General features: G+C 31.9%; 5 protein-coding genes and 1 long non-coding RNA gene across 13 annotated transcripts; 3 read left to right on the forward strand and 3 right to left on the reverse strand.

The window, feature by feature from the left end:
* Positions 1 to 1,550: 1,550 nt before the first annotated feature.
* On the forward strand, positions 1,551 to 7,817 carry LOC107360374 (uncharacterized). 3 transcript variants are annotated; one of them, XR_001568288.3, is made up of 7 exons: positions 1,551 to 3,188; positions 3,269 to 3,405; positions 3,490 to 4,839; positions 4,940 to 5,260; positions 6,514 to 6,651; positions 6,999 to 7,056; positions 7,127 to 7,817. XR_001568288.3 is itself a non-coding variant. In XM_015927013.3 (6 exons), the coding sequence occupies exons 1-5, from the start codon at positions 2,075 to 2,077 to the stop codon at positions 7,053 to 7,055; spliced, it is 2,979 nt and encodes a 992-aa protein (XP_015782499.2). In that variant the 5' UTR covers positions 1,551 to 2,074; the 3' UTR covers position 7,056; positions 7,127 to 7,817. The 3 variants fall into 3 exon arrangements, 2 of the variants coding, with proteins under 2 accessions (XP_015782499.2, XP_089124102.1); XM_015927013.3 differs by lacking the exon at positions 6,514 to 6,651; XM_089267976.1 differs by lacking the exons at positions 6,514 to 6,651; positions 6,999 to 7,056; positions 7,127 to 7,817 and adding an exon at positions 5,685 to 5,854.
* A 316-nt stretch (positions 7,818 to 8,133) lies between these two features.
* On the reverse strand, positions 8,134 to 10,091 carry LOC107360376 (lipopolysaccharide-induced tumor necrosis factor-alpha factor). The gene is made up of 3 exons (XM_015927014.3): positions 9,706 to 10,091; positions 9,288 to 9,350; positions 8,134 to 8,911 (listed from the first exon to the last, which is right to left on the reverse strand). Exons 1-3 carry the CDS (start codon positions 9,806 to 9,808, stop codon positions 8,643 to 8,645), a joined length of 435 nt encoding a protein of 144 aa, XP_015782500.2. The 5' UTR covers positions 9,809 to 10,091; the 3' UTR covers positions 8,134 to 8,642.
* Positions 10,092 to 11,284: 1,193 nt separating this feature from the next.
* Positions 11,285 to 14,031, reverse strand: LOC149094260 (uncharacterized). Its single transcript, XR_016198740.1, has 3 exons — positions 13,889 to 14,031; positions 13,595 to 13,753; positions 11,285 to 12,863 (listed from the first exon to the last, which is right to left on the reverse strand). It is a non-coding gene; the product is annotated as an uncharacterized LOC149094260 (long non-coding RNA).
* LOC107360377 (synaptotagmin-1) lies at positions 11,837 to 14,442 on the forward strand. Its single transcript, XM_015927015.3, has 3 exons — positions 11,837 to 13,039; positions 13,628 to 13,748; positions 13,939 to 14,442. Exons 1-3 carry the CDS (start codon positions 11,837 to 11,839, stop codon positions 14,250 to 14,252), a joined length of 1,638 nt encoding a protein of 545 aa, XP_015782501.2. The 3' UTR covers positions 14,253 to 14,442.
* Positions 14,443 to 15,314: 872 nt separating this feature from the next.
* On the forward strand, positions 15,315 to 18,329 carry LOC107360379 (protein ILRUN). 6 transcript variants are annotated; one of them, XM_089267665.1, is made up of 6 exons: positions 15,315 to 15,866; positions 15,978 to 16,045; positions 16,366 to 16,658; positions 16,858 to 17,024; positions 17,090 to 17,287; positions 17,410 to 18,329. In XM_089267665.1, the coding sequence occupies exons 3-6, from the start codon at positions 16,483 to 16,485 to the stop codon at positions 17,841 to 17,843; spliced, it is 975 nt and encodes a 324-aa protein (XP_089123791.1). In that variant the 5' UTR covers positions 15,315 to 15,866; positions 15,978 to 16,045; positions 16,366 to 16,482; the 3' UTR covers positions 17,844 to 18,329. The 6 variants fall into 6 exon arrangements, with proteins under 6 accessions (XP_089123791.1, XP_015782507.1, XP_015782506.1 ...); XM_089267666.1 differs by having other exon boundaries at positions 15,636 to 15,866; positions 16,019 to 16,045; XM_015927021.3 differs by lacking the exon at positions 15,978 to 16,045 and having other exon boundaries at positions 15,315 to 15,946.
* A 234-nt stretch (positions 18,330 to 18,563) lies between these two features.
* On the reverse strand, positions 18,564 to 20,061 carry Ras85D (GTPase ras-like protein 1). The gene is made up of 3 exons (XM_015927024.2): positions 19,685 to 20,061; positions 19,447 to 19,549; positions 18,564 to 19,152 (listed from the first exon to the last, which is right to left on the reverse strand). The coding sequence occupies exons 1-3, from the start codon at positions 19,876 to 19,878 to the stop codon at positions 18,880 to 18,882; spliced, it is 570 nt and encodes a 189-aa protein (XP_015782510.1). The 5' UTR covers positions 19,879 to 20,061; the 3' UTR covers positions 18,564 to 18,879.
* Between the last annotated feature and the right edge of the window lie 2,478 nt (positions 20,062 to 22,539).

The raw sequence follows: 22,539 nt of genomic DNA on the forward strand, positions 1-22,539 counted from the left end.
GCATTAATAAATTAATCTGTGATGACGACGATTGCAATATTGGAAGCATTTCTTGGAGATTTAATGCTGAATTATTTTTCTCTATGATCTTTCTGGACCTTTGAGATGTAGTCTTTTCAAAAAGATTAACAAAAACCAAGTCAAGTGATCTTTCCATGAATTTTGGTTGTATTTCTGGTTTCAAATCACTAATTCAACAGATGACACCAATCAAGCCAACTATAACAATTGATGACGACCACTTTACAGAGCATTTAAAATACAAACTAGAGATTTGCTGTTAATTAGTTGTTGGATGAAAAAAGAGACTGTTGACATCAATCAATCTCCTTTCCCCCATTAATTAATTTTCTTATCATTTAAAAGTCACAATCTGATAGATAAAGCTGCTTCTTTTGTGTCTTGGTTAAAGTTGAAGTACAGTAATTGAATAACAATATAAATCATCAAATAAATTACCGTGTTTCCGCACATTCTAGCACCGAGCTTGTTAATGAGTGAGTTCACTTTTAAGCTCTGTTGACACTCATAATTTAGCACTGTGGCTTAAAAATGAACTTAAAACTGGTTTTTATTACATTGGATACATATCTTTTTGTTATCGATTCTTGCTTTTTTTAATCATTTTTAAGACACAGAGCTAAATTATGAGTGTCAACATGACTTAAGAAGTGAAAATTTTCACTATTAAGCCCGGTGCTAGAATGTGCGGAAACACGGTAAGCTGAGAGAAAGACATCTGAATTTCCTGTTTAAACAAGTAAATTGAATTAAGTTAATCGTTATCCATTGAAAGATTTTAAATACACCAGTGTAAATGTTTTCCCCTCTGATTATCATAATACTTGAGACAAATTGTTAGACTTTTGCTTAATCAGCTTTAACAACAACTGCCATTTCACCAATGTATTTGTATTGTAACTAGAAACAAAACAACAAAAATACCTTCAACTAATCACCATAACTATTATCATCATCGAAATTAAAATTTTTGTACCTGACATTTAATTGAATAGCACTAGAATCAGACATTTACTCCGCAACAATTCAAGCTATTAACTTTGATCACATTTCTTGCTGGAACTGGACAAGATGAATGCCATTAAATAGATAAATTGCTTGATTCTTGGCTATCTTACAATTTAGTAATTTAATCTAACTGTCTGTCTCCAAGCATTTCTCGCAGACAAAATTAACATCTCTAATTTTTCTTACCAATGTGACCTTTTGCTTTTACGAAGTAAATTGAGTAAATATTTATTAAATAGATTACTGAAGCAATTAAAATTCATTCATTTAACAGACAATTTTATTGAAATCTCTCGTTACTTGGAAACGTTTTTGGCGAGCTATTAGTTGTTTTTATACTCAATAGGTGGCACGAAGCATACGGTAAAAAGTCGGTAAAAAAGAAAGAGAAATTGTAAGAGGAAGATAACTGATTCGGTTAAACTAAAACATCAAACAAAAATGACGTGTAAAATAATCATCAAAAGTGCTAGTTTAATACTTTAAATACTTCTTGCCGATTTTAAACTGTATTCATTTTCTTGTCTGTCACAATTAATTAACCAATATTATACCAGTTTAATTGTTAATCTTATTTGGTGGTAACCTATTTAGGTTACAGGCAGATTATTTTTCAACATCATCATCTATATCACCGTCATCACCATAACCATCTTCACCCTTGGTTGTTTTCCTCATCATATTTTGCTTTACTCTCATCATTTACTGAAATTGGAAAATTTTTTGACTTTTAATTCCTTTCTTTCCTAATCTCTTTTTGTTAGCATTTATCCAATTTAATTGTGTTCATCTCGCTTTTCTACCTTTTGGAAAATTTGTGCATTAATCTACACTACAATACTTCAAATCACTTGACACCACCTAACCTTTCTCCTTGCTTAATTCAACTGATCTTCCTCTTCCACTTTAATTTCTATATAATTTATTTAATTTTCTGTTGTGCATTTATTTAAACAAGTCATTTCATTATTGTGTTCTTTAAAATTATTCAACGTTTATTTAAAATTTATTCACTTTTTTGTCTCATCTGAAAAAACAAGAAAATATGGAAGTTGATCTTTTGACTGCATCAATATGTGTATCCGTGGCCCTTGTTTCAGCAGTTGCTGTCTATCTTGGTTCCGTCTTTATTATCAAAGAAAAAACTTTCGATGAAGCAATTGAGGAACAGAGAAAACTAACCTTGTTAGACTTCGGCAGTGACATTAAGGGCGGTGGAGGTAAAAAAAGTGAAAAGGATAAAAAATCTAAGAAAGACAAGAAGGATAAGGATAAAGATAAAGACAAAGATAAAAAGAAAAAGAAAAATGAGGCCGTTAAGGGTGGGGGTAGTGGTGAAAAAATTAAACCAGGTATCCCCGAAAAGGAAGGTAATAAAACAGTGAAAGCTAAAACCGTTGAGAAGAAGGAATTGGCTGTTGCACCACCAGCTAGTAATGTTGAAGACCAAGCCGGTGCCAATGTGCCTGCTAACTCTGGTTCAACAGTAAAAATTGAAAAAACTCCACCAACTAATCAATCAAAGGCGAAATCATCTGAAGATATTCAACAGCCTAAACCTGTTAACACTTCTAAGGTTTCTAGTGACACAGGTTCCCAGCAAGTGTCACCAGCTCCAGATGAAAACAAAATTGTATCACAAAGTCAACCAGTGTCTCCATCTAAAAAGAAAGCTAGTGCTACTGTTGTCCAAACTCAAGTAAAGGACACGGTTGACCAGAAAAAGAGTGAAATTAAAGGCAATACCTCAGGCACCGGTAATCAAAAGGTTAAGACAGGCAAAAAAGGCGATATTGGAGAACCGGCTCAAGTTGGAGTGAGTAATATTAAGGAGGATACTCTTAAAGGCGCTGCTGGTAAGGAAAATAAGGGGAAACAAGGCGTGGAGGGAACAGGTATTCCAGTCAATGAATCAAAGAAGGAAGCTGGTGATGCTAAACCTGTCCGAGAACCAAAAAACAGGGAAATCAGAGAAAGCAAACCTAAAGAAATTTCTCGTGACACTTTAGATGCTGGTGTTAAAGAGGCATCAGCAAGTCGTCAAGTTGATGGTTTAGCTATCGTTGAAGAAACTGTTAAATCTGAAGAAGCTAAAGGTAACCTCGCTTCACCAGGCAAAAAGGCAAAGAAACCGAAAAGTTCTTCTAAAACTGATTCTGGTAAGTTTTGACAGCATAGTCAATGATTTAGTAATTAAATTTATTAAATTTGTTTTAATTTGCAACACATTATTTTTTAGGACGTTTGGATTATGATTTGTCTTTCAAGCAATTGATGGATCATGTTAATAACCATCCATTCGATAGTGAAGAAATTCAATTATTGATCAACGTTCTACTTGGAAAGCAAAGTGATGAAACTAATCAATGGAAAAAGGTATGAGACAATTTAATTTTTATGTGGTATCAATTTTAATAGTTAATGTTTGCCTATTGTTTAATCTTTTATTCATTCTTTTAGAAACATGATCCCATGGAATCCATTAAAGAACAATTGCATGAAAAGGAACAAGAGGCTGCTACATTGTCTCAGAATCTTCAGCAAACTCGAGCTCGTATGAAGGAACTTCGTTTGGATCTAGAGCGTGAAAAAAGTATTCATGCTATGACCAAAGAAAAATTGGGACAACATGGGACAGAATTGAACAATTTAAAAAACTCTTTGCAACAAGCTATTGAACAACAAAGAATGGAAACTAAAGTATTGCAAGGTAAATTGAAAGAACAAGATTCTGATCTTCAAGCTCGTAATATTGCCATTCAACGACTTAACGAAGAAACTGTCAATCTGAAACTGGCACTGCAACAAATGGAAGCAGAAAGAGCTAATTTGGAAAGTATTCCACGTCTTCAACATGAAATTGAACGTCTACGAGCTGAACGAGGTCAAATGGAACGCCATTCACAGGCTCTTCAACAAAACAACGAGGAACTTCTACGTAATATGGAGAAAATGAGTGAGCAGATTAAATCTCTGAATGCACAAAACAATACTAAACAAAATGAAGAATATTCTCTACAAAAAAAGCTGAAAGAATTGCAAGAGCAATTGCGACAACATGATGCTAACAAAGCTGCTTTGTTGGAAGATTATAAATCATCTGTTGACAAAATGCAAAAGGTTGAACAAGAAAAACAAATGATCGAAAAAGAGAAACAAATGGTTGAAAAGAAAAGTGAAGATGAAATGAAAAATCTGAGGGAGAAAATTCGCCAATTGGAACAAGAAAAAGAACGCTTACAAGAAGCTTCGCATAACAAGGCTTCATCAGACGAAGAAAAAGATGGCATCATTAATCGTCTTAAAGATGAGATTAATAACTTGAACAATGAACGAGGAAGGTATGAAGAAGAATTAAAGCGAGCTAATAAGGCTGCTGATGATATCAAACAAGAATTGGATCTTGTAAAGAAAGAGAGTGAAGTCAAAGTTAATGAAGCTTTGACTAAATCAAGAGCAGCTTTTGAGGAGCAGCTCAAAAAAGAATTAGAAAAGGTTAATAAAGACAAAGAGTCTGTAGAGAAGCAACTCTCTGAAATATCTTCAGAGAAAGCCTCACTTGAGGCTGAAAAGGCTCGATTCAAAGAATCGCTGCTTAAAATTAATCAACAAGAACAAGACATTTTTAAAAGTTTGGACCAGTTAATTGATGAATTAGTTACATTAAGAGCTGAAAAGGCTGATAATTCACAAGTTGAAAAATTAGAATTAGAATTGAATACAGTTAGGAGCAATTTAAAGAATGAACAAGACAGACTAGAGAAAGCTCAAGCTGAAGCTGAAAAGTTCAAAGACACATTAAGCAAAACGGTGAGTAAATTTTGTTTAGCAATTCAATTGATAGTTACATTCATTGAATATTCAATTTTTATGACTTATGCTAATGTTTCTTTTGTTTGCATTATTACAGGATGAGTACCTCAAAGTATTGGAGCAAAAATCTAAAGAAGCTTTTGAACAGTCTACAAATGCAACGAAAGAGTGTCAACGATTGCAAGAGCTGGTAGATAAATTGGAACAAGATAAAAGTGTTCTTGAAAGTAACCTATCTCAAGTGGATAATCTTAAAAAAACTATAAAAGATCTTCAAGCCAAAAATGATGAGCTTCAACTTAAATTAGATGTTGATAATAAAGTAGAACTGATAGAAGAGCCCGCTCAAGAGAATGGCAAAGAGGAGCAAAATGGTAAAGTCGATGAAGTTAATGAAGAGACCGATAATAATGATGAGGTAAGCAAGATTGCTTTCTTAATGACTTTCATCTTTTGATTAACCAAAGGATGATGTCAATAACACCTAAAACACAAAATTAAACTAATCTAAAACGATTGCGCTGATCGGATGCTATTAGAAAATTTCTTTCCAATCTCTACATTGCGTTGCTTCTTGCTCTCGTGGCTTGGGACTGTTTGTGACCAATATTTAATTTGTTTGAAATAATTTTCTGCACAATCGTCATTTTTTCAACCAACTTCAAATGGATGTGCATTTAAACGGAATAGCTGTTCTTTTCGTTTAAAACCCTTTTAAAAATGAGTTTTATTTTTAATCTCGTCCATGATTATAGCTCAATTATTTTCCAGTAAATGCTTTCTCTTCGTTATTTATTTTGCTTAACATTCTCACTGTTTCTATGTAATATCTTTCCGCTCAGGTTATATGGCAAAACTTTTCATTAATTGTCTAAGGTTTGTTATTTATTAATTTCTTGCATTCATATTGCTTCTATTTTTAGACTTTGCTGCAATTTATTTCTGCTTAGCTTAGCTTTAATATCGTGCTTAGAGTTTTCCTGTAATAATAAAGAAATATTTTAAAATGTAATTCCATAACAATCTAGAAAGTTGTACTCTGCTGTTGGAGATAAAACTCGTGTTTATCAATAATCCACCTTGGCACGCAGAGGGTTAGAATCTCAAATTGTACTAATTAACTTTACTAACTCTGATCACCCTGGAACAATTAACATTAGAGGTAAGATCAATGACTAAAAATTGACTGAGAGATTCATTCTGGTTGTTGATTAGTGACTTGGTAAGCTTTTTCCCTTAGTCTTGAAATAATTGTCTGTTAACTTTAGCTATTTGATTATTTGTCTAACCCTTCTTTGACGTTTGTTCAATTGTTAGACTAATCTGTAATTTACTTTTAATCAATATTATTGTTTATCTAGAAAATGTTTCTATGAAGATTGCTAACGAATCGGAAAGCTTGTATAGAGTTTCCGATCAAACGCAATCGTCACATCAAATTATCAGAACTTACAATAATTATAAATAATAATAAGGAATGTTTTCTTATTATAAGTTTCAATAAAACTGACATTTAGATTGAGATAAATGCAAGGATTTCAGGAGAAAAGATAAATTATTATTTATAAGTTTTAGTAATGATAATTCATATGTTATAATCATATCGGTATAATGATCCTATCAATCAATCAACTCAAATCCGTGATATATATTCCATTCACTTCTCTTCAGGCCAAGTTATCAACAATATGAGCATCCCTATAATATAATCACGGTTGATATCAAATATTATTCCGACCTTTAACGGCCCAGTTATTCGGAATCGATGTTGTCCATCAACATTTCTACCTTTCAACTACTTTTTCCAAGGTCAGTCATTTCCTCTAATATCATCTACAATCGTCGTCATCATTATCATCCTCATTACTCCTTACACATTAAGTAAACACGCTACAAAAAAAGTACAAACATTCAGCGGAAAGAAACGCAAAATCAATAAAATAAATCATTAAAATCACTTAAAAAATATTTTCTTAACTATCCAAATACATTGGTTTTAAACAATCCTTTTACCATCAACGGTTCACCTGTCCCGAGACCCGAAGTCGCCTGCTTTACTCTTTTCCTATCATAAATTATTCTTAAAGTTATTTACATTCTTTACATTACAATTCAACTAATCAACTGTTTTTGTTTAATAAATATTTAACTTTTAGAAATCCAAAAAGAAGAGTCCGAAATGGAAGAAATGGGTTGTAAAAATGAGCTCTTAAGGTAATTTTACTCTTTACTTTTTGTTTAACCAAATCGACTAATTTGATTCTCTCTTTTCTTTTGATTACAGAATGAATTTCAACAATCTTCATGCTAAGGAGACATTTCTTTATCTGTGATCTTAAGCTCTCCAGGCTCTCCAAATAACCTCATGGGCAGAGGCTATTAACTTGTAAAAAAAGAAATTTATGTTGCCTATCGTTGGTTTTATATCATCAGTATTTTCAGATGTTACTTTCGGGTTGTTAATGATGATAAAGATAAATTTATCGGGACAATAATTTTGGATTCAAGTTTGATATAATGTGCTCTACTCGCTACTGTGGCATCGAAACGATGAATGAAATTGTTGTGCAACCTGACTAATCGTTCCTATCGAATTGTCTTTTTTTCTTCTAAATTTTTTAAAGACCATTTTTACATTTTATTGGTCAAAGGATTGCACAGAAAAGGTTGTTGAGTTCATTCCTTTAAGGGCAGGAAGAAGAAGCAACACAAATTGCTGTAAAACGAATGCATTTACTCACATTTTTCCAACTCTCAAAACTCCCTCTCTCATAATGAATTGAAAAAAAAACCAAAAAAAATACAAATTACTATAAAATATACATAATACTTTTCAATATCGACCAAATAAGAATGGGGCCAATCAAGGACGATTGATATTTGTTATCAACCAAACAACGAAATGTTTTTAACTTGTTTTGAAATGTAACCAAGTTTATATATAAAAAAAATTATTTCTTGATCTGATTTATTAATGCAAACGTTTGACCATTCATTTCGAGTATTTTGAGTAATCAATTTCATGATGTTAAGTGAAGTGAATTTTTGTTTAAAATCACTCATTATCAACTGTCATAATTATACGCTAAAAGATAAAAATGAAGTAGACGACAATCAAATGATTAAAACATTCAAGATCAAAACTATTAATGATGAAACTGGGTGTGAAGGCAGTTCATTGGTATTTGACTAGGAAAGATCTATTACATTGATTACACTCATTATTTATCATTAAAACCATTTCTAGTTGAAAACAAGCGGTGTTGATCAATTAAGTTTGAACAAGATTGATTATTTGTAAATTAAATAAACGTATTTAATATTTGATGATAAAAGTCTAGGTGGACATATTGTCAAGCATACTTTGTCCAAAATTAAATGATAAAATTTGGTTCAATAGTCAGAATACACGATTTTGCTGACAATTTTTGTGACAAACTCAACTCATAATACATACATGAAAATGTGAGTTCAATTAATTGGCGTGAGAAAAAATGAAGCACTGATTCTAATACATGAATAAATGATAAATTATGGTGAAGTATAGAAGTTAAATTTAGCTTTAAAATTGTCTCTAAAATAATGCTTTTTTCATTTTTTTTTTGAATTAGAAAATTGTGAGACATATGAAAACAAGCAATTCAAGCACTTTAAAGCATCAAAATATTAGAGTTTAGACTGTAAACTGTCTCAGAGATAAAATAAGAATGAACTTTTTTGGTTTGACGATTAAAATAATCAGCATAAAAACATCTTAAGACCAACATGATAACACTGAATACCATTGACCGGTACTTGGCTTATAGTCGCTTATACAATCCAAGCTTGGTTTTACAGTTAGGACATCTGTGTTCAACATCCTGACATTCTGGGATACAACAGGGGATCAAACAACACCCGGCCCAACATCCTATAAGCAATATGCTTCCAGAAAGGATCCAAGTCAAAAGTCCAGGAGCAGGTAAAGTTTCTGTAACAACGTTTGCTCGACAATTTGTGCAGATCGTGTGTTGTGAGTAAGGACTGGAGCTCAAATCGAATGTAGTTATATTGTAAACAACTGTTGGAACTGTATAGAAATAACAAAATAATTATTAGTAAGTTGAGAGTAATCCAAGATAAAGAAAAATCAACTGTTTTGATTGTCTCTCTAAACTTGAAAATATAAACTTCTTTAAATATAATCATTCAAAACTACGACCTTCTTGATAAGATCAACTGAAATGCTTAGTTTAATAGGAGCAATAAATAATAATAAAATATCCGATTTCTAACTAGTGTGCAACATGAAATATGACTCTAAATTAACGAAGTCATTAAAATAAATATGATTCAATGGTATGAATGAATGTTAGCTACTTGAATAATCAATTATCATTTTGATTCTGTATCCTCCATTTGTTAAGGTTGCTCTGGATAAATTAAAAATAAAAGCTTTTTCTAACCAGGTTCAGCTCCAAAATTTGTCGGGGGAATCACATTCACGGGAATCGGACCACCAGGAAAAGCTGTATAAAGAAATAAGATTCATTAGAAGAGTGTGGATAAATAATCGATAATCACCGACGATTTCTAGAAATTTCTGATAGCTTTGGAAAATTCAGATATCTTTTCAGAGAAATCTGAGAATGAACCAGAAGCTGATTAGACAATTATGAATTTTCGATTTGCTAACGTGTTTGATTTGATCATTCACTAGATAAACACAAGTTTCCCTATTATAGTCAATGCAAAGAATTATCATCTTTTACTTGAAAATCATTGAAATTTAGACAATGACAGGTTAGTTAGTTGCTATGATATTTGTATTAAAAATATTTCTATGGCTAAGATGAATAGGTATAAATGTAAACAAAAGCATACCTGGAGGAGCTTTGCCTTGTGAACCAGACCAAGGCGTAGATTGAGGTTGTGATGATCCAGGAGCCGTTGCAGCTGAATAAGGCGGTGGAGGCTCTTCATACATGATTCAACAGATCGAAAATCAGATTTAAAACAAAAATAACAATCTAAGTTTCAGGCTTTTCAATAGACTTCACAAAATACACATAGTTTAATGTATAGACATTGAAAATATAACAACACAAAATACCGATTCACTTTAGAGATAGAATCAGCCTTAACCTTTGCATTTATAATTTATAAATCCACAAAATTATCAAAGGAACTTAATCCCAATTTAATTCAAAACAAATAAAGCATTGGTAAACAGAAGAGTAATCAATTGCTGTTAACTTTTTATTTCTACAAGTTTGCACTGAGTCTGGACTTTTTGGAGGAGTTATCATAGTTGTGATATTATTATTATGAAGAAGGGTGCGCTGCTGTACCTCATGATATTTTTGGAGGCAAAATTGGTTAATGTTTTGAATTTTATGAAAAAAATTTCGCTTCGAGAAAAAAATTTCATCCTTAGTCTGGATCACCGAACCAAAAATTTAATGTAGTTTATAGGGGATTGATAAATCCCATATTTTGATCTACACCTTGACTTATGAAAATAATTGGAGACTAAATCAAGCTAAGGATTTCTGAAAATCAGTGTTGATCTGGTTAAGTTTTTCATAAATTAAATTCCAGAAAAGAATCAGTATTTGAATATTTTAAACCTGAAATAAAATGGTTAGCAAAACTCAAATTCAGTCATCATAACCTTTTAAAGTCGTAGATAGATCATGAATTAACATTACAGTATGAGGTTCATACTCAACAAGATTAACTACTAACTAAACAACTAAAAAAACTTAATTTTCTTTCTGCTTGCTTATTGATCGTTTCTCATGTTAATTTATTCGGAATATTTGAAGTTCAATCCAAATTGATGGCCTAACGCCCTAAATTTTGATTTGATATACCAATCACACATTAATCAGACCATTCAAATATCTCTGTAAATATTGTGAAAAAACAATTGAGGTTACAAACCTGATTAACAGGGATAAGGGTGAAGATAGGGCCACAGTTTAAGGATAAAGTGGGTTGATGATGGTTGCACAAATTAGATTGATAATCGTTGTTAAGGGTAAAATTTGATTTGACATCATTAAATAAGAATTGCCTTTTCTTTCCTTGTTTATATTGTAATATTACTGGTAATCAAATTATTATTGATACAAGTGAAGTTAAAGCTGTAAAGTTTTATTTGACATTCCAAAATGAATTGATTGTTCAATAGACAAAGAAACAATCATGTAATGAATTATCTTCTCTCTGTTATTACCTTTTCTTTTCGTTTATCATCACAACAGTTTTCATCTTTACCAACAACAATAACAAAATTTTCATGTAAATACATGGACTTGTAATACCGATACATTTCAAGATTAAATGTACTCTTGTCTGGTTCATTATAGAGTGACTTTGGGTAAATTTCAAATCAATTGGTATATCAACATTTACTTAATAAATAACTAATGATAGGTTGGTATCAAATTATTTCAATAAAAAAGGTAGATAGTGATTTATTCCCATAGAATCTTCTCTTTTTTAATAGAGAAAGACAATATAAAGAAAAGTAACTATCAATTTAACAATTAATGACGATGTTGATAGAGTTGTGAATAATGCTGATGTCACAAATGTACAATTAAAAGGGAGTCTGTTTACTTTTAACAGTACTTTCTTTTTCTTCTTTCTCCCTTTTTTCATCATCATTAACATGACAATTCAGCTGCCTGTAACCTCCATTGTGTTCATTACTTTGATCATTCCATAATCAAAACTTATTTTGTTTTAGCCATCAATAAGGGAAACCTTTGCTGTGCTTTCAGAATCCCAATTGTTTTTTTCACAGATTTACTTTTCCCTCCTGCACTTGATAATCACCGCTCAATCACCTTCCATTGAAACATCGTTATTCTTGAACCATCATCCACCAGAAAAACGGATTAAAGGCCAATATTTACATGATATGTTGAGTGATTTTCTGTTACCAGGTTTAACCTCTGAGACGTACAATTATGAATGAAATGTTTAGCTTCTTTAACTCCAAAAGATGAATCCAAGCAATCCAGTAGTAAATCAATCATCAGTGAACCCAATCAATACCGATTTTAATGGTAATAAAACTCCAATAGATTCAACTCCGACAGTCAATAAATTAAATGCATCAACTTCAAACCTTGCCTTCTCCCAAACTGTAACTTCAACAACATCAGAGGTAACAGTTTCCTCTTCCTCTTCCAGTTCTGATACTGTTTCCAAATTCACATCATCTCAAGGTTCTTCTCCTGCACTTTTATCTGAAATACCAGATGCAAATAGTGACAACAACAATGGCAGCTTCTCGATGTTTGGCTATTCTTCATTTCCATCCAAGACTTATTTAGCCTCTTACCAATGGTTAACTTCACCTTTTACTGCTTGGCTTCTATCGGCAACCGGATTTGTGATACTTGCTCTTATTTTTACTTTAATCTATCAGCGGATTCGCAAACGCAACCGTAAATTACGTGAATTACGCCATCTAACACCTGAAACATCCTTATCATCATTCCCTGGTTCTCGGTCAAATTTCGCTCTGGGTATTAAACCTTCCCATTCAATTGAGTTTGTGGTTCCAACGATAACTGTCCCAGGAACTTTGTTATGCTCTTCCTTTGATGACTCCTTTACTGACTCAGATTGTATTCCTTTTACTTCTGGCTCAGATCGTGAATACCTGTCAACTCCGGCTCGAACCCGACAACGTCATCTAACTGGACAAAATTACAGTCTCTCTCCATTTGATATCAACCCTCCTCTGTACGGTTCAAGAGGAGGTCTAATGGGTTTAAGTGACGTACAGCTACCAACAAGCGAAAAATGGATTGGTCGAGTTATATTTGTCTTGCATTATAATTTGAATCGACAGAGGTTATTGGTAACTCTACTATCGGCAAGTGATTTGCCAAAAAGTGAAAAACGTTCATCTCTTAATCCATCAGCAAAATTAACATTGTTACCCTTCAATGATCCTAAATTTGTAACCAAGGTTCATAAAAACACTTGTAATCCAGTTTTTAATGAACTCTTTGTTTTCCCTGCAAGAAAAGATAATCTGGATGAAATACAATTGAAAATTGCTATAGTTGATAATGATCGTTTCTCAAGGAAATACTTTGTTGGTCAATGTGTCTACAGTATAACTCAATCAGGGATACAGAATGGAATTACGAGTGACGTTATTACCGATGAAATACTATGTACTTTGTCAACAGTAAGTATAAATTGCCTGCTTTTAAGTCGCAAGAAATATTCATGATCAATATTTACTCAGTTTTTTTTCATTTCATTCATTATTTGCGATTAAAAACCTATGGAATGGCAATCATAAATTGGTTATATTGTTTCATCTGTGATCAGCTTTCTCATAATTCATTTTAATTGCCATAACAATCAATCAAGATCAGGTTCTAGAAATACTTAAAAGCTATTTATTTTTAACATTTTGATCTATTTTAACCGTCCAACCTAAACCCTGTCTTTTTTAATGAATTAGCTTTAAAAGTGAATGTTTTCAGAGTTATATTGACAAATCTAGTTCATGGTTAAACCAACTATCAATTAACACTTGATTAGCATACCAATGGAAAGGGAAATTACAATGTTTTCATTGAGATTTTTCCACAAAATATTCCATTTGCGTCAATGCCAGTAAACATTTTGCTAAAGATGAGTTTTTCATCAAATTTGAAATTTCTATGGATTTTTGATGAGACTTTGAACAACTGACCAAATTGCATTTCTATATCTTGTGGATATATTTAATTACCTGACTAATATGATAATTTGATTGTCCTTTCAGGAAAAAACTGCAGCATCTCCTGGTGAATTACAAGTGTCTTTGTGTTACCGAGCATCTGAAGCAACCTTGACATTGACTATAATGAAAGCTCGAGGTTTGGCTGTGAAAGATGTAACATCAGGTGAGCTAAATTATAAAATGGAATAGAAAGTTTGTTATTTGAATTCATCACTTAATAATGATTAAAGCTGTAAATGTTCATGTCATGAACGTGTCGTGTTCAACTTAACATGTGTATTTACACACTGTATTTATCCTTACCTTTCACATCTTTAAACAAGTCAATAATTGTCTCAATTGTCTCTTATTAGTTTACCCAAAGGTTTCGCTGTTTTTAGGCAAAAAAAGGATTGGAAGCAAGAAGAGTCCCGTCAGGAAAGCTTACTCTGCCATTGATTTCAATGACAGTTTCCATGTTCACATTAAAGACACAGCGATTGACAATGTTAACATCGTTATCAGTTTAATTGGTCGCACTTCCATTGGATTAAACACTCGGCATAATTTTGGTAAAATATATCTAGGCGATTGTAATTCACCTAATGGAGCAGTTCATTGGGCTGAGATGATCAAATCAAGTCCTAATCCCATCATTAAATGGCATCCACTCAACAGGAATATCTAGAGTCCATTGTAAAACAATCAAAACTCAATTTAAAATGAAAATCAATTGAAGGCTTAAAATTTGCTGGTATAGTGTTGAAAATCAACACAACTCTAAAAAAATCAAGAGTAAATTTAATAATGAAATGATGTAAAATTAAAATAAACATCAATTGATATCTGATTAGCAAATACAACTTTTTACTCTTTTGGGTAAGGTCCTAGGATTGGTAACACTGGCGTGGCTTCACAAGACTTTTAAATTTTTATCCAATGGAATTAACTCTGAGTTTCTTGGTGAGTTGCGGTTTTATTGACACTCTTAAATTCATTAATATTTAAAAATAGTTGATCATGGACAGCCTTAAATGAAAAATAAAACAAGAAAACGCGGTTAACAAAAGTAAAGGGTAAGGGTGGCTTGAAGATTAAGGAAATGAAGGTGACAAAGTGATGACTGATTACTTTATAATATCCTGGTTTTTTTGGTAGAAGACTATGGCATATTGGCGGGTTAATCATTATTTTTGCAAGTGAGTAAAGCATGGTTGACTCTAATTTCTTCGCCGATCTAACTATTGGCATATCGATCTAACTAGCATAATCAACTATAATTTAATATTAATGAATTTAAGAGTGTCAATAAAACTTCAACTCACCAAGAAACTCAGAGTTAATTCCATTGGATAAAAATTTAAAAGTCTTGTGAAGCCACGCCAGTGTTACCAATCCTAGGACCTTACCCTCTTTTGAAATAAAAAATACAGCAACACAATTAAAACACAATCCATAAAGACTTTAAGATTTATCCAGGATTTAACTTATAAACTTGTTAACTGATTTTAGAATTGAAATTTTCTAACATGAAGTTTCTGATTAAATTAACTAATGATTTGAAAAAGCGCCATCAATAATTTACATAATGACCCTAATTTTGTGTATCCATGGAAATAAATGCGAAAGCGGGTAAAAGCTTCAAATTTAAATTTACGGGTAAACAGTTGCTGGTCCAAAACATAGATGGCTCTGTGTAAGGTCATGACGTAATGTATCGATGTATCAACAAATTGTATCAATTGCAAAGGCACTTCAAATTCAAAAACTATTATTTTGATTAAAACCTAATTAGTTATTCTTTAATTTTTTCAAGTTGGACATTTCTTCGTTAATAATTAAATCAGCAAGACAATTAAGCTCTACTATTTACGGTGATTATCCTTCAAGCAACGCTTTGTTTCTCTTTCTCTTTCTTTTTCTTTCTCTCTTCTTTTCTTTATCTTCTGCTCTCTCTTTCTGTCTTTCTTTCTCTCTCTGGTTTCATTTTTATTTTACATTTTATTATAAATTTTTTATATTTAAGTCTATATATATAAGTTGACTGGTTTTAATCTGTTGTCAAAATCATTGCCTAATTTTTTTTGTAATACTTCATCTGGCTTTTGGGGTATTGTTCGTCTTCGCCATCCCCTTTCTTCATCTACATCAACACTTTATATTTTGTCACTATCATCATCGTTAACAACACCATCGTCATCAAAAAAATCTGTGTGGCTTCATTCAAACCATTGTTGCTGTTAAATCGTTGTTATTGTGTGTTTACAATATACTAACCGTTATTTATTTACTCTTATTTATGGTAGTGTTTTTTAATCATTACTGAACCTTGCTCAAAGTATTTGTCCAAATATTTTGCTCACCTATTTTTCTATCTTCTTTGTATGTTTTATTTGATCTTAAAATCTCTTAGTTTTGAATATTTCTTTCTTTCCCATTTTTTGGCTCCACTAGCTTCTTTTTTTTGTTGTCTTTGTTTGGGTATGTTCTCCTTCTAACTGTGCACTTGAAACTTCAAGATTAACTCGTTTAAATGTAGTTGTCTTTACAGTAATCACAGGCTCTAAGACTTTAGATAAAGATTTTTGAGCTCATTATCTACTGTAGCACTTTTCTTGTATCATTTAGCCTAATTTACTCGCGTATTCTGTAGGAGATGAAAGAAATTGTTACTGGAGACATCGTTGTGAGCTAGTATGAAAGTTTTACTCAAATGCTTTGATATTCATAATAACCCATTTTTCATTCTTGAATATTTGAATACTAATTGATGTTTTTCTTTTTCTTTTTTTATTTTTTAGACTCGCTTTGCGCTTAGAGCATAAGGAACCAGTTGTCAAATTTAATTTTTGTTATTCAAAAGGCGCCATTTCTGGTTATAAAGATAATTTCCTAATACTATTTCTGATTATTCTAAAATGGCTGTTCAAGGTGCCAATGGTGATATGGTTGATTTGGAGTCTTCTCTTCTCCAACAGTTTTCTTGTCTGGCTACTCAAGACAAAGATGTTCTTATCAATCAATTCCAAAAATTACTTTCACCTAACCAATTGTCACCAGAAGGATGTGCTTTCTTCTTAGACATGAACAATTGGTAAATATTTCTCACAATCGCATTTAAAAAACAGTAAAAAAGTCAATGACTTTTGTGTTAGACATAAGAGATTTTGGCAACAAAAAATTCTACTATCAGCTTATCTTGGCATAATAATTTCCTCAAGCTTTAGTTTCTTCAATAACCTGAGCCTCGTTTAAATGTCTGACACTTATATTCATTTTATTCTCTCTTTTAGGAATCTTCAACAAGCTATCTGTTCTTATTTCGATTTAGATGCACCTAGAGAGCTTGGAATGGAAGCATTACCCAACATGAGTTTCATTAAAGACGTAACAATTGGTGAAGGCGAAGAAGTACCTCCAAATACTCGATTCGTTAAAACCTGGAGAATTCAAAATTCAGGTTTGTCAAAACACTCCAAAGTCTTATTTTGTTTAGTCTATCATCTATATTATTTTTGTTTTCAGGCACGGAAAAATGGCCACCAGGCTGTTCTTTACGGTTTATAAATGGTCATTTAATGGGTAATTGTGAAAGAGTGGTGGTAGATCCTTTGGAGCCTGGACAGATGGCTGATGTATCTTTAGAAATGGTCAGTCCTGCTCAATCTGGTATTTACCAAGGACAATGGAGAATGAGTACGGCTATTGGTCAATTTTTTGGAGGTTAGTAATTTTACTGACGCTAGTTCGTCTTGTCAACCCAGTTATTGTAACGGCTAAGTTTGCCGTGTAATCATTTTATGAACTAATTTGTTTTTCCTTTTTTTCATTCATCAAATCTAAAGAGATAATTTGGGTGATAATCACAGTTGCTGAAGGGGGACTTTTAAGTTTAACTCAACAAATGGATTCATTCCATCAGTTAGGATCTCCCGTTGAAAGCCATCCTAGCAAAATGGATACCAGTGTTAACCCCTTTGCCTCTCGAACTAATCGTTTGAAAACAGAAGACACTTCCGACCAAAGTCGCTACTTTTCATGGCCTTCTAATCCATCTAATAACTGGTCTTCTAGTGATTGTCCGCAAGAAGGAAACAGTAGTAGTGGTAATAATATAGTAGCAACGATGAAAGATACTGAAAGTGACCAAATTAATGATGCAAGTGTTAGCGAAAAAAATCAAATCCCAATAGGACAAATTGAAAACAAGAATTTATCTATATCAGAATCTAATCATTTGCCACCAACTCCACCGCCATCGGAAGATATGATGTTATAAGATATTAACTTGATATAACAAGACAAGGATTAAAAAAGAGCCTGAGGACGAAAGTAACCATCAAATCAATCGACTGACGCAAATCTATTGGTAATGATCTATTAAAGCAAACGTCTGCTCAGTCAAGATAGTTAGCCACTATCAACGGAACATTGTGATCCTAATGTGCTCAAAAGAAAGAAAGCCATTTCTGATTTAAGGTTAATTAACCTCTTCATCTCTCTTTATGCCGAAGAAACAATTAACCTGCTTATAAATATATATATTTGCTCTCCTTTTTTCTAGGAGAAAACTTATCATCTGAGTAAAGATAACAAAAAAAACAAATTTTGAAATTAGATATTTAACTTGAATCATGAATCACTCAAAATTTTCATATGCCAAAACCAAACAAAATGCCCAATCAATTGTCGGCACCTATAATCACCATACTTCCATATGTCAATCAAAAAAAGAAATCTTAAATTCTATGGGAGAGAAACTTGACCGATTGTGATAAACTTTTTTCGTGGTGTCAAATTAACCGATAAACTATAGTATGTGATCTTTAATATAAAAAAATCCCAGTACCAGGCCAACAATTTAAACCTAATTAGGCATTAAGCGAATAATTTTTATCAAATTGGAGGTGTTGTTTTGCTATCATATTAAAAATAATTTCAAGATAACAGAAAAGACTAAAAAATGGAGTTATAAAACTACAAAAATAACGAAATTGAATTTAAAAGAAATATGTAATTTTAATCGATATTTTTTCGGAAACTCTTCTTATTTTGTTTATTAATTGTTTGTTTAAATACTTAATTGACACACAGTTGTTTTTATTGAAAGAAATAGGTATGCGGAAAGCTTTTGAGCTCGATGATATTTAAAAATCTGATGCAATGGCGATAATAACCGATGCCGGTGAATATGCAAACGAACAGCCGTATGGATTTTTGTTTTTTGATAGGTAAGCCGTCAATAGATAAAGATAGTGGGAGAGAGAAAAAGAGAGAGAGAAGGAAACAAAAAGACAAAGAAGGTTCTCAAATAGTTACAAAATGTAGCACTTCTTTTTCCGAGAACCTTTCTTTTCTTTTTTCTTATCTTTGCCTTTCCTTTCTCGCTCTTTCCTGATCTCACGAACAAGTGTGTAGAATGCATCATCAACACCTTGGCGAGTTTTGGCAGAAGTTTCAACAAATGGAATTCCATAGCTTTTAGCAACTTCTTGAGCACCCCAAATGTCAACAGCTCGAGTCTGTAAATCACATTTGTTACCAACTAATACCATTGGCACATCGTCTGCATCTTTTACTCTTTTAATCTAAAAATCGTCATTGACGATAAATAGGATCAACGGATATACACACACAGGTAGAGATGATAAAAAAGAAATGAGAAAGGGAGAGGAAAAGAGTGAGAAGGATAGGAGAATGAAGAGAGCATGAGAAACAAATAAAGGAGGATAAATGAAATAATTAGTTATTTTTTAAATCAGAGAATGCAATAGGAAAACATAGACATTCAATAAAAAAGACCATACATGGTAAGATGAGTGAAATTTTTCATTGCATTCAGTGTTTTAGCTGAGACGTTAGTTATCATTAAATGTTGTTACCTGTTCTCTGTACATTGAAATGTCTTCAAATGATTTCGCATTATTAAGGGCAAATACAAGCAAAAAACCTTCCCCAGTGCGCATATATTGATCTCTCATGGCACTAAAAAAAGATTAAAAAAAGAGAAGAAAGTGAAGCAAAAAAGTAGGTATTGACAGGTACACACACAGCAAACAAAAGAGGAGAGAGCAAAAAGAATGAAAAAACCAGCTCATAAACAAAGACATTCTCTCTTACCTGTACTCTTCTTGTCCGGCAGTGTCCAAAATATCTAGAAGGCATGTTTCACCGTCAATTACGACTTGCTTACGATAGGAATCTTCAATAGTTGGATCATATTCATCAACAAAATGATTTTGAATTAGCTGAATGGTGAGAGCACTTTTACCAACACCACCGGCACCGACCACCACTAGCTTGTATTCCGTCATGCCGGAATGGTTTAAAAAGGAGAGACCAATGGGATGGTTTTGTCTTTCAACAGTTTTATCTTTAGGTTGATTGCTTAAGATGAGATTAAAAATTAACAGAAACAGTCAATTAAATGAGATAGATTTAAAAACAATTAAGATGACAAATGGCAAAGAAAAAAATAAAGTTAGTAACTTTCAGTTACAGGGCTCATACTCTCATTACAACATGTTCTGGGCGAGTCTTTTTTGTCCTGGATCCATTTGGATTTGGATCCAAACAGAGGTTAGTTTGAAAAAGTATCAACATTTGTTTCTCTATTTAGTGGTAATAATTACATTAATCAATCAAATTGTCATTTTATTTGAACTTTAAGTTTTATCTTTTGGTTGATTAGGTAAATAGTGATCAACATTTACCTATTTTGTGCAATTATCGTGTAAATCATAGCAAGTAAACTCCACTCTTCACCATGCTCATGAGGATAAATCCAAATGATATTTTTTATAAATTACAATTGTACAATTTGTTAAAACTAATCGTGATATTTCGCTGACTTTAACAGGTTAAATGTCAACTCTTTCACCATAAAATTAAAAGGGTAACATTTAAAAAAGATATGAACATTGAACATTGAGCCAATCGATTGATTGAATGATGAGAGTGATAACGATGCTGTGATGGTAATGATTCAACTTGAGTTCAGTATTGGTTATATTGATGAATCACTTTAATGGATATTTATTGATGCAAAAACAGATTGTACTTTAATTGAATATTTGATAAATCAATAACCAAATACCAAATCGGTAAGTGATGATCCACTAATTCAGGTCAGAACAGTGAATCCCGGAAATCCGTCAGCCTTCAGGCTGTTGTCACCAAAATGACTTACCTTTCACATATTAACATTAATACTTTGATTGATATCAGCTTAATCATGGAAATGAACTAGAAATTGAAGTAAAATGGATTTCAAATTTTTCTCATTAATATCTTTTTCTTAATCTAATTTAATGTCCAACTTTGTTATAATTAGAAATGAAACAATTTAGACTTGGTTATCTTGTGTGAAACTTCAGGTTTTCAAGTTAAGTGATTCTGTAAACCTGCAAGTATTACAAGAAAATTGAAGCTTATTCGTATTGCTTACTAACTAAATGTAACCGTATACAATGAATGGTTTATTTTGATAAATAAATTGTTCAGGTCGCAATTTAGTTTGAAAATTAAATGAAGTGAAGGACAAATGATTAAATGATTGACATCAAAGTGTTATAATCAAACTGGTGTTTACATTTTCTGTTCAATGTTTTGACCATATTGACATGCAACATTGACTTATTTTCATTCAAATTTTTTGCCTTACAAATCCACTTATATAAATGATTAAAGATTAATTGAAGCAATCAATCAAAGAAATTAAAATTACCTACATTAACAATATAAAAGAAGGAGATAATCAAGTCGTTTGATGAAAAAAGCTATCAACAAGCCTGAATATCGTTTCCAGCGTACATGAAGCAAATGATGAAAAAAACAAAACCCATTCAAAATACGAGTTATTTTTGAATCAAAAACGTTGAATATGAATATTTAACTAAAATAATTACGTTAAGGTCAAAAATACTAGTTAATATTGACCAATCTATGGATATTAAATGAAGTTGTACCTAATTTAAGTAAAGACTTAATTGTTGAGGCATTAAGAGGCCTGAAATAAATGGTCAATATGAAGATAATTGTTAAACAATTAGTGGACAATCCTGGGATATACCAATCAAGGCCTGAATTCAAGTTCAATTACAATAATTAGAGAGACGATAAAAGGATGAAATAAACAAATTTGAAGCTCTTTGGTTAATCCGATTGGTTGTATGGTTTAATGATTGAGGCGATTGAATTAAACTGAATGGCCTCGTTAACATTGATAAACAATATAATTGTCCGTGTTTCCATCAGACTTAATTAAAAAGCTATTATTGGTCGATGGAGATGTTTGATTCATCGATATTGATTGGTTATTTGAATGATTAAAAAGAAATTAAAATTACCACTTTGCTTTGTTTCTTCACGGACTTTTCATTTAACTCTTGTTATCCTTGAATTTTTGATTGTAAATAATTGTTGCCTCCTAACCTTTGATCTGTTAACAAAGCCATTACAATTAGAAACAAAATTAAGGAAAAAAACAGGAAAAATTTTACACATAAAACCCAAATTTAACCAGAAAACCTAACAATGAAAGTGATATGGAAATGAAATATTTTACAAAAATGGGTTAACTTCAGGTTTTATGCCAATATATCAAGAGTAATCTTAATGAAACTACTTAAATGGAAAAGAGGTTGAACAAGGAATCAAAAACAATTAACTAAATAGCATTGACGATTGAAAATGTACTGAAAACAAAATTTAAAATGAAATAAACAGTTTCTCTTCCTTCCTGACCGTTCAAATCACTGTTCATGGTAAACAACTAATTTCTCAGTTTGTGTTGATATTGGTGTACCAATGTGAATTGTTTCACTGTAAAATAACTAACCAGATAAACAATTGAGTGTGGAAGCAAAACAACCGACAATCAACAATCATCAGTCATAAAAAAACTGTAAACAGTTTAAAATGCTATTTATATTTTCTGTACAAAATTAAACATATAAATATATACATGGAAAGAC

This window comes from Tetranychus urticae, chromosome 2 (assembly GCF_039701765.1).
Source record: "Tetranychus urticae isolate SD_2017Ah chromosome 2, NJAU_TeUrti_SD_1.0, whole genome shotgun sequence".
Taxonomy (NCBI): Eukaryota; Metazoa; Arthropoda; class Arachnida; order Trombidiformes; family Tetranychidae; genus Tetranychus; species Tetranychus urticae.